General features: G+C 46.1%; 1 protein-coding gene across 1 annotated transcript in view; it reads left to right on the top strand.

Annotated features, from left to right (window-relative positions):
* LOC121533161 (voltage-dependent calcium channel gamma-1 subunit) overlaps positions 1-12,038 on the top strand; it is a 31,068-nt gene that overhangs the window by 9,073 nt on the left and 9,957 nt on the right. The window contains exon 2 of the mRNA XM_041838964.2: positions 3,651-3,725. Within this exon, the coding sequence (XP_041694898.2) occupies positions 3,651-3,725 (75 nt within the window). The remainder of the gene's footprint in view (positions 1-3,650; positions 3,726-12,038) is intronic.

Here is a 12,038-nt window from a genome sequence, read left to right as displayed (position 1 = left end):
ACCGAATCTACATTTACATTTTAGTCATTTAGCAGACGCTCTTATCCAGAGTGACTTACAGTTAGTGCATACATTATTTTTTTCATACCCCCTGTGGGAATCGAACCCACAACCCTGGCGTTGCAAATGCCATGCTCTATCAACTGAGCTACATCCCTGCCGGCCATTCCCTCCCCTACCCTGGACCAATTGCGCGCCGCCCCATGGGTCTCCCGGTCGCGGCCAGCTACGACAGAGCCTGGATTCGAACCAGGATCTCTAGTGGCACAGCTAGCACTGTGATGCAGTGCCTTAGACCACTGCGCCACTCGGGAAGACCACTACTCTGACTAAACTAGCGCTCTATCTCTAAACCAAAACATTGAATTCTGTGGCTAGCCACCTCCTTTTCATTCCCCTGCCCGCCTTACACAATAGAGAAAGAGTAGAAAAGCCAGTTGCTAAGTAACCACCTCTGGGTTTTCCCTTGATGGCCAGTCTCTGTCCTCATTCACAAAAACATCCTCTATGTGTGACAGTCAAAACTTCATGGTCCTTTACCTTACCAAAACTAAGGTTTTTCCCAGCGGGCAATATTGGTTGCAATTATGTTTTTATGACATCATTGTCAGGTTGTATACTAGTTGTATAAGGATGTTTTGTGAACATCTTTTAAGTAACCAGAAAAATACATCTTTATCTGGTTGAAATCTGGTGATCTGACTAGATAACAAACAAAATATGACATATTTCCCTTTAGGTTTTTATCCTGTCCTGAAAAAGACATCTTTACCTGGTTGTAACACAGACCAGTTGGTTGTAATCTGGTTATATGATGTCTTCAACAAGAAAACCAGTTTACACCGAGAGAATTAAGTAATTAAGACATCATGTGCCACATTTGGGCTGCTGGGTTCTACTCAATAGAGTGCTTTGCTGGTGGCATGTATGGGCGCCAAATCCAGCTAATTGAACCTACACATACTTTGTGTATCTTTCTTTATTAGCCTTCTCTGAGTAATGCATCCAAACTGGCAACCCCACCCACCTCTAACTCTATATTCCTGGGTGTCCTGGGAGAAGGGGAATTATCTCCAGCCCATGTCTATGTGTGGATATGAGGAACGCTGGAGCCGATGTGATAACACGCTTAGCTCACATAATTCTACATGAAAGCCTGTCACTTACTCCCCCGTGGTCGGCCCAGAACATTAGATGCCACGTATGAGGCAGAGCAGGCCTCTCCGGTGACAGAACAAAGTTGAGCGACTCTGAAGTTTCCCCTAACGTCTGAGAGACGAGAGACACAGCGGTCCCGCCGCCGCCGTGTACAAATATAATGTAGTTTCCCTGGCGAATGGATGTTTTGACGTTCTGGTTTAGCATCAAAGCGTAGGGCGATACTCCTAGCCCTCTGCAATCGCTGTTATCGTATTCTACGGGTCAGCTTTTACTTGTGCTTAGCACGGATACCCAGGGGTTAGCACCTTGTCTGGGACAAGCAAAGTGAATGGGATGCCCCCACAGGTTGCGCGTGAGTTTCAAATTAGGGGAAGCTAAAAAAGAAATCACACAAAAAAATTGCCTTTCTTTATAATAAACTATTGCATGCATCTATCTATTTGCAGACTAATGTAAGATAGCCTTATATTCCTAATGTGATGAGTAGATTGGGTTGTCATAAATTAGGCTAATAATATAACTGATTCACTGTGCGCAAAAAATACCCTTCTGCTTTTCTTTTCCTTTCTTTGCAAACATCCAGAGCTCAGCCCCAGCTAGATGGACATTTATATGAGGATCCGAAAAAATCTGAGAAAAAATGTGGCCATTTATAAACATATTTCATGCAATTCTACAACACTTTAGTCTCCATAGCTGGAGACAATAGCAGAATATTTAATGCCACAAAAATGACAGGGTAGGCTACTCTGACAAACTGAGATGAATAAAAACGACCTTGAACGAAACCATCGTTGGCTGGCCCTCACTACATATTCGTCGCCAAATCCACTGGCTCCAGGTCATCTATAAATCCCTTCTAGGCAAATCCCCGCCTTATTTTAGCTCATTGGTCACCATAGCAACACCCACCCGTTGTATGCGTTCCAGCAGGTATATCTCACTGGTCATCCCCAAAGCCAACACCTCCTTTGGTCGCCATTCCTTCCAGTTCTCTGCTGCAAATGACTCGAACGAACTGCAAAAATCTCTGAAGCTGGAGACACTTATCTCCCTCACTATCTTTAAGCATCAGTTGTCAGAGCAGTTTACCGATCACTGCACCTGTACACAGCCCATCTGTAATTAGCCCACCCACCTCATCCCCATATTGTTATATAAATTGTTATTTATTTTGCTCATTTGCACCCCAGTATCTCTATTTGCACATCATCTTCTGCACATCTATCACTCCAGTGTTAATACTAAATTATAATTGTAATTATTTTGCACTATGGCCTATTTATTGCCTTACCTCCATAACTTACTACATTTGCACACACTGTATATAGATTTTCTATTGTGTTATTGACTGTACGTTTTGTTTATTCCATATGTAACTCTGTTGTTGTTTTTTCCGGACTGCTTTGCTTTATCTTGGCCAGGTCGCAATTGTAAATGAGAACTTGTTCTCAACTGGCTTACCTGGTTAAATAAAGGTCAATATATATATATATATATATATATATATATATATATATATATATATATATATATTCTTGTACTATGAAAAGGGGAGACACATGCTATGACGTTCAACTAGCCTGGAGGAGGAAATTATTGTCCTAAACTTTCCAGGAGCAGGGACCGAAAGAATAAGACAGTGAATATGCGCACTCACCGGGGATATGGCCGATGCTCTCCGCTATAGTGGCAATAAAATAGGCTACTGTTCGCTCAATAGCATTTTGATAGCCTAACTTCACTGACAGCCGCAAATCAACAATCAGCTATTTGATATGCTGCGCAGGCTGCCCAAATTGCGCGCTTCCCAGCTGTAGGTTATGCCCTGGCCTTGTGATTTAAAACAATCCACAGCTATTTTTTAAAAGAAGCGAATCATCCTCTGTGGCTAAATGATGTTCTCTGGTGTAGTGTTTTGAAGGAATGTATTTATTTTTGTATACAAAGGAGTAATTATATAATTTTAGCAAGTTCAATTACATTTACTTCCTATTGGATGCGCCGCCTATGGACGCCCCACATAACCTATGCTAACAAAAAAACAGACACTGTCAATCAACATTGTGCAGATAGATAAGGGTTTTATGTCAACTCAGGCAAACCATCAGATGAAAGTGGCGCGACTATATGTTTATCCGTGTGGATTAACAACTGTTACACCGGAACCACAGAATGCTTATTCATCGGTACCGTATAAAAGTAGTTCAAAGCTAGTCCAGGGAAAAAGCATCAAAATCCTTTTATCTGTTTTTAGAAGTTAGCGTCTTTACATTTGTGGAAGACTCGTGAAACAGTTTTTGGTAAACACATTACTCTATTATGCTACTGTATTTCCGAAGTGTTGTTGCATCTATTATAAAGTAAATATAGCTATTTTCACAATGGTTTAGTAACTTCTGTTCAGTGTATTGACGAGAAACTGCACATTGCCTGAAGTGCTACGATCTGAACCTTCAGCTAACTGTGTGTTTTCATGTCTCCCACAGTGGAGAACTGCACCTACTTCAAACACTTCACTCCAGGGGACGAGTCTGAGATTTTTGAAGTCAAAACCCAGAAAGGTAAGGTTTATTTTGTGCCTCCTCCATCCTAACAAACACACCATGATTCTGTTTGGTAACTTTCATTTACACTGAGTGTACAAAACAGTAGGAACACCTTCCTAATATTGCGTTGCACCCCCTTCGCCCCAAAAACAGCCTCAATTCGTCGGGGCATGGACTCTACTAGGTATCGAAAGCGTTTCACAGGGATGCTGGCCCATGGTGACTCCAATGCTTCCCACAGTTGTGTCAAGTTGGCTGGTTGTCCTTTGGGTGATGGACCATTCTTGATACACACGGGAAACTGTTGAGTGTGAAAAACCCAGCAGCATTGCAGTTCTTGACACATTCAAATCAGTGCGCCTGGCACCTACTACCATACCCCGTTCAAATGGCACACATAAACAATCTATGTCTCACTTGTCTCAAGGCTTAAAAATCCTTCTTTAACCTGTCTCCTCCCCTTCATCTGCATTCTCCATAGACAAACATTGGCAGTAGAATGGTCGTACTGAAGAGCTCAGTGACTTTCAACGTGGCACCGTCATAGATTGCCACCTTTCCAACAAGTCAGTTCGTAAAATTTCTGTCCTGCTAGAGCTGCCCCGGTCAACTGTAAGTGCTGTTATTGTGAAGTGGAAATGTCTAGGAGCAACAACGGCTCAGCCTCGACGTGGTAGGCCACACAAGCTCACAGAACGGGACCGCCAAGCGCTGAAGCGCGTAGCGCGTAAAAATCGTCTCTCCTCGGTTTGAACGCTCACTACCGAGTTCCAAACTGCCTCTGGAAGCAACGTCAACACAAGAACTGTTCGTCGGGAGCTTCATGAAATGGGTTGCCATGGCCGAGCAGCCACACACAAGCCTAAGATCACCATGCGCAATGCCAATTGTCGGCTGGAGTGGTGTAAAGCTCGCCGCCATTGGACTCTGGAGCAGTGGAAACGCGTTCTCTGGCATGATGAATCACGCTTCACCACTTAGCAGTCTGACGGACAAATCTGGGTTTGGTGGATGCCAGGAGAACACTACCTACCCCAATGCATAGTGCCAACTGTAAAGTTTGGTGGAGGAGGAATACTGGTCTGGGGCTGTTTTTCATGGTTCGGCTAGGCCCCTTAGTTCCAGTGAAGGGAAATTGTAAGGCTACAGCATGACAATGACATTCTAGACGATTCTGTGCTTCCAACTTTGTGGCAACAGTTTACGGAAGGCCCTTTCCTGTTTCAGTATGACAATACCCCCTGTTCACAAAGCAAGGTCCATACAGAACCCCATCGAACACCTTTGGGATGAATTGGAACGCCGACTGCGAACCAGGCCTAATTGCCCAACATCAGTGCCCGACCTCACTAATGCTCTTGTGGCTGAATGGAAGCAAGTCCCCGCAGCAATGTTCCAACATCTAGTGGAAAGCCTTCCCAGAAGAGTGGATGCTGTTCTAGCAGCAAAGGGGGGACCAACTCCATATTAATGCCCATGATTTTGGAATGAGATGAGCCGGTGTCCACATACTTTTGGTCATGTAGTGTATCTTCAAGAACAGAAGAAGTGTATTCTTTGATGTCCTTCTGACAGAATGTTTCATAAGAGAAGATTCAAAGGGAAGAGTTATAAAAATAAATAGGTAACTCGGGATATGAAACATGGGTGGGGAATAATACAAATCTAATTGGATACATCTCAACTCAAACAGTCCATGTTAGGCTCTGTAGCTCAATTGGTAGAGCATGGTGCTTGTAACACCAGGGTAGTGGGTTCGATCCCCGGGACCGCCCATACGTAAAAATGTATGCACACATGACTGTAAGTCGCTTTGGATAAAAGCGTCTGCTAAATGGCATATTATTATTATTAATATTATTATTATTGTTATTAGGCACAAGGCAGGGCTGCCCTTTGCCTCCTTCTAAGTTTCATGGACAAATGCTAACAAAAACAAACGCACAAAGAACCAGACATACCCCTTCATTCTAAGCTTTGCACACATAACCAATGGTGCTTGGGACATTCTTAGAATTTGTCCATCAGCCTTGAATTAATTTCAACACAACCAGAAACATTTAAGTATATAGAGTTTTCCCAGGATATTAAGGGTTGCGGCCAAGTCAACTGAGTAGATATAAGCTCCGGCAGGTAGCGTCTACGGAACTCCATGTGACAGAGCTAATCCCTGTCACCGCCCATTCCCTTCTCTCCTGGATATTTTCCTTCTCCCATCTCCCCACTAGCCCCCTTGGTGACCCTGCCTGTGCACATGCTTGGCCCATTAGACACATGTACGCTCACATATGACAGGGCTTTAATGTGATGCACATAAGGGCGCCAAGCACAGGCAGGGCCTTGTCAGACACAGGGTGTAAATCAGAATAGATTTACATTTACACACACACACACACACACACACACACACACACACACACACACACACACACACACACACACACACACACACACACACACACACACACACACACACACACACATATCTATGTCTTTCTATACTTGTGAGGACTTTTTGGGGACGAACAATTGATTACCATTCAAAATCCAATTTTCCCTAACTTCTAAACTAACCTTAAACCTAACCTCAACCCTAACCCCTAACCCTAAACATAACCCCAACTCCTAACCCTATCCCCTAATTCTAACCCTAAACCTAAGCCTAAAATAGCCTTTTTTACAAGTGAGGACCGGCAAAATGTCCTCACTTCTCTGACTTTTAGTTGGTTTACTATTCTTGTGAGGACTTGGTACTTTAGTATAGTAAAACATGTACACACACACACACACACACACACACTTTAAACCCCCTATGCTCCTTTGAGACCCCTCTTTCAAAGTCACTGAGATCTCTTCTTCTAGCCATGGTAGCCAAAATAATGGGCAACTGGACATTTTTATACATGACCCCTAAGCATGATGGGATGTTTTAATGGCTTAATTAACTCAGGAACCACACCTGTGTGGAAGCACCTGCTTTCAATTCACGTTATATCATTCATTTACACAAGTGTTTCCTTTATTTTGGCATTTACCTGTATATTGGTTTATACTGTATATCTTCAAGAACAAAATAACTGTATTCTTTGATGTCCTTTTGACAGAATGTTTCCTAAGACAAGATTCAAAGGGAGAGTCATAAAAACAAATAAGCAACCTGGGATATGAAACATGTGGTGAATAGTACAAGCCAAATTGGATACAGCTCAACTCGATGCTAAGCGCAAGGCAGAGCTTCCCATTGTCTACTTCTAAGTTTTATGGACAAACGCTAACAAAGACCAAAGAGCCAGACATACCAATTCATTCTAAGCTTTGCACACATAACCAATGGTGCCTTGGGGCTGGATTCAATCTGCATTGCCAAAGTTCAGCGGTATAGCGCGATTGAAATGTAAAAGTAATTTCCGATTGAGCCGACATATGGAGTCTTAACTGTCAATGCAGTCTCCGCTGACGCGGGAGTATTGCCTTTACATTTCTAACCCGCTGTAGCGCAGCTCTTCAGCGCTACGGATTGAATGGGGCCCTTGGTCTTTGTTAGCATTTGTCCATCAGCCTTGGTTTCAACACAAGCAGAAAGATTGAAGTATATGGAGTTTTCCCAGCATACCAAGGGATGTGGCTGTTAGGCCTACTGCTGCTAGGTAGCTCTCTCTCTGCTCTCCCCCTCCCCTCTGTCTGTCCTTGATTGCAGGAGTGAAGTCTGGTGTGCGGGAGTCAGGGTTCCAGCTGCAGCTCATTCACCATAATCACCTCAGCCTTTAAGACCCGGTCAAACTTTCCACTCATCGTCAGATCATAGTCAAGACAACCATGTTAGTCTCGCTGCCGACTCAACCTGTCTGTTTTCGCTCTTGTGTTTTTGGACTGTTTATTTACTTTTTCTCCTGTGCCACAGATATTTGGAACCTGACTCCTGCCTCCGCTTCACTCCTGCCACCACCATCCTGCTCTCCACTATCGGGCCTCTCCTTTGGACTCACCACGGACACTAGGACATTACGGTACCACACCTGCCCTGACCTGGATCTGTACCCTCCCTGTAACCTGGACTTGCTCTTCCCCATTTATTGGAAACCTGGACTATTGAACATTATAATAAACCTGTTAAAACTTCTCTGGCTTGGTGTACTTGTCTGCATTTGGGTTCTATCCAGTTAAATCATAACAGTATGATCTGACCAACATGAACCCAGCAGACAGTAGCTCGGATACCACCCCAGAGTGCACTCAAATTTGGACTGCCATAGCCAATCAGGGCATTCTACTTGGCCAACATGATACCCTGTTTAAGACGATTGCTGAGGACAGTCAGGTGCTGCTTAATCAGGTTCAATTACTCACCAATCAAGTGTCTGCCCTTACTACCCCTTCAGCCCAGATCAGAGAGCCCTTTGTTCCTGCTCCAGAGCGCTATGACGGGAACATGGGAACCTGTGGCGATTTTTTGACTCAATGCTCGTTAGTGTTTGAACAACAGCCCCTCACCTACGCCTCAGAAAGAGCCCGTATTGCCTACCTTATCAACTCTACTAGCGGTTCCGCTTGTGCCTGGGGATCCGCGGTCTGGGAGAGTCAGTCGGACATTTGCAACGCTTACGTGGCCTTCACCACGGAGATGAGGAAGGTTTTTGACCACCCCGTACGAGGCAAGGAGGCTGCGAAACGGTTGTTTTCTCCTCGGCAGGGGGCTCGTAGTGTGGCGGAGATGGCAGTGGAGTTTCGGACTTTAGCAGCAGTGAGTGGTTGGAATGACGAGGCATTACAAGGAGTGTTCATCAATGCTTTGTCTGAGACTTTAAAAGATGAATTGGTGTCATATGATGAATCGCCTACGCTGGATAATCTTATTTCACTCACTATCAGGTTGGATAATCGGATTCGGGAGCGCCGCCGGGAGAGGAGTGTTAGTTCCAAGCAACCTGTCTGTCATCAACAAACTCCTCCCTGCATCGTCCCTACGGAGAGAGCCGTGTCTTCCCGAGTCGATACGAGGAGCACTGAACCCGAAGCCATGGAGGTGGGTCGTGCACGGTTGTCCTCAGAGGAGCGTGCACGTCGTATTCAGGCTCGGGTCTGCCTGTATTGTGGAGAAGCTGGTCATTTCGTTCCTTCCTGCCCAGTTCGTCCGGGGAAAAGGGCCGGCTCATCATTTATGGGAGAAGTTTTGGTGAGCCGAGCAGCGGATTCTTCCTCTTCTCCCCGCATTCTGCTCCAGGCATCCCTCCAGTGGCAGTCCCAGAATTTCTCTGTTAGTGCGCTGATTGACTCTGGTGCCGACGAAAAGCTTTTTGGATAGAGAGTGGGCTCAACAAATGGATTTGGAGACTGTTCCTATGGACTGTCCGCTGCAGGCTAAGGGTCTAAATGGACAATTGTTGACCCGCATTACCCATCAGACTGTTCCTGTTTGTCTTAGAGTGTCGGGAAATCATCAGGAGAACATTCAATTCCATATTATCGACTGCCCACAGACTCCCCTGGTCCTTGGTATCCCCTGGCTCATAAAACACAATCCACACATTGATTGGGTGACAGGTAGCATTGTTTCATGGAGCACATTTTGTCATGTGAATTGTTTGTGTTCTGCTCAGACTCCTGCCAGTACTGTGCCTCAACCTCCACTGGAGTCCATGGATCTTTCTGCTGTTCCTGACGTGTATCATGACCTGGCATCCGTTTTCTGCAAACACAGAGCTACTTCTCTTCCTCCTCACCGGCCTTACGACTGCGCCATTGACCTCCAGCCAGGAGCCCCGCTCCCCAGCAGTCGCCTGTACAATCTCTCCCGGCCGGAGACGGAGGCTATGGAGAACTACATTCGGGACTCCTTGGCGGCAGGTATTATGCGTCCTTCCTCGTCACCTGTAGGAGCGGGATTCTTTTTGTTGCTAAGAAGGATAAGACCCTCAGACCCTGTATTGATTACCGTGGACTTAACAACATCACCATTAAGAACAAGTATTCTCTGCCTTTGATTAATTCTGCTTTTCCCCTCCTTCATGGTGCTACCATCTTTACGAAACTGGATCTACGAAATGCGTATCACCTGGTGCGCATTCGTAAGGGTGATGAATGGAAGACTGCCTTCAACACACCCTTGGGACATTTTGAGTATCGGGTTATGCCTTTTGGGTTGTCTAATGCCCCTGCTGTTTTTCAGGCACTAGTCAATGATGTCCTTCGGGACATGTTGAATCGGTTTGTTTTTGTCTATCTGGATGATATCTTGATTTTCTCAGAGTCCTCCCAGGAACATGAACTGCATGTGCGCCAGGTGTTGCAAAGGTTGTTGGAGAACAAACTGTTTGTGAAGATGGAGAAATGTGAATTTCATGTGTCTGAGACCTCTTTTTGGGTTACATCATAGCTCAGGGGGAGCTGCGGATGGACCCAGCTAAGATCTCTGCTGTCACGGACTGGCCAGCTCCCTCTACCCGCAAACAACTTCAACGATTCCTGGGGTTTGCGAACTTCTATAGGAGGTTCATCAAGGACTACAGCCGCATTGCGGCGCCACTCACCGCTCTCACCTCCATCTCACGACCGTTCGCTTGGAATGAAGGGGGCCGAATCAGCGTTCGAAGAACTGAAACATCGCTTCGCCTCGGCTCCCATTCTGATGCAGCCGGACCCCGACCGCCAGTTTGTCGTGGAGGTGGATGCATCCGACACTGGGGTAGGTGCAGTGTTGTCACAACGTTCTCCTGAAGATAACAAACTGCATCCCTGTGCTTGTCTCTCAAGGAAACTTTCTCAGGCAGAGAGGAATTATGATGTTGGAAATCGTGAACTGCTCGCCGTTAAGCTGGCTCTCGAGGAGTGGCGACATTGGTTGGAGGGGGGCGGAACAACCCTTCATCGTTTGGACGGATCATAAGAATCTGGCTTACCTCCAGTCAGCGAAGCAGCTCAACCCCCGTCAAGCCAGGTGGGCACTATTTTTTGGGAGATTCAATTTTTCTCTGTCTTACCGTCCTGGGTCACGCAACGTCAAGCCTGACGCCCTGTCTCGTGTTCATTCGGCTGTTGATACTGGTAGTAACCCTGAACCCATTTTGCCTCCTACCTGCAGTATTGCAGTCATCACATGTGACATCGAGGGGATTGTTAGACAGGCTCAACATCATCAAGCTGACCCTGGGAGGGGTCCTCCTAACCGGATGTTTGTCCCTGAGTCTGCTCGCTCCCAGGTACTTCAGTGGGCTCACTCGTCTCCCCTTACCTGTCACCCTGGAGTTTCGCGGACCCTTGACTTTGTGCGACGGAAGTTCTGGTGGGCCACGATGGAGGCGGACACTCGAGCCTTCGTTGCTGCTTGTACGGTATGTGCACGAAGTAAAAACTCCACCCAGGCCAGCGCTGGTCATCTACGACCTCTACCTATACCCAGCCGGCCCTGGTCGCATATCGCTATGGATTTTGTCACTGGACTTCCCCCTCATCTGGTAAGACTGTCATTCTTACGGTGATTGATCGTTTTTTCTAAGTTCGCTCATTTTTTGGCCCTACCTAAACTGCCCACTGCCAGAGAGACGGCTGATATTTTGGTTGAACATGTGTTCCGCTCTCATGGTCTACCCACGGATATTGTCTCTGACAGGGGTCCCCAGTTTGTCTCCCAGGTGTGGAAAGCTTTCTGTAAAGCTTTGGGCATTACATCCAGCCTGTCCTCTGGATATCACCCCCAGACCAACGGGCAAGCCGAGAGAGCGAACCAGGAGATGGAGACCGCACTTCGCTGTGTCACTGGGTCTAAAATCAAATCAAATCAAATCAAATTTTATTGGTCACATGCGCCGAATACAACAAGTGCAGACATTACAGTGAAATGCTTACTTACAGCCCTTAACCAACAGTGCGTTTATTTTAAACAAAAAAAGTAAGAATAAAACAACAAAAAAAAAAAAAAAAAAAAAGTGTTGAGAAAAACAAAGAGCAGAAGTAAAATAAAGTGACAGTAGGGAGGCTATATATACAGGGGGGTAACGGTGCAGAGTCAATGTGCGGGGGCACCGGCTAGTTGAGGTAGTTGAGGTAATATGTACATGTGGGTAGAGTATCTTGACAGTATCTAACCCTGGGTCATGGAGCTCCATGCTCCCCTGGGTGGAATATGCTCATAACACCTTGACTAACGCTTCCTCTGGTTTGTCTCCTTTTCTGTGTGCTCTGGGTTATCAACCTCCCCTGTTCCCTTCCCAAGAGAGGGAACTTGCGGTACCCTCGGTGCAGTCCCACATGCGCCGCTGCTGCAAGGTCTGGAGGAAGGCCAGGGTAGCTCTGTCCCGAGCTTCGGCGTACATGCAGAGGCAAGCCAACCGT

This window comes from Coregonus clupeaformis, chromosome 30 (assembly GCF_020615455.1).
Source record: "Coregonus clupeaformis isolate EN_2021a chromosome 30, ASM2061545v1, whole genome shotgun sequence".
In the NCBI taxonomy this organism is placed as follows: domain Eukaryota; kingdom Metazoa; phylum Chordata; class Actinopteri; order Salmoniformes; family Salmonidae; genus Coregonus; species Coregonus clupeaformis.
Note: the sequence above shows the minus strand (reverse complement) of the source record. Positions and strands in the feature narration are given on the sequence as shown.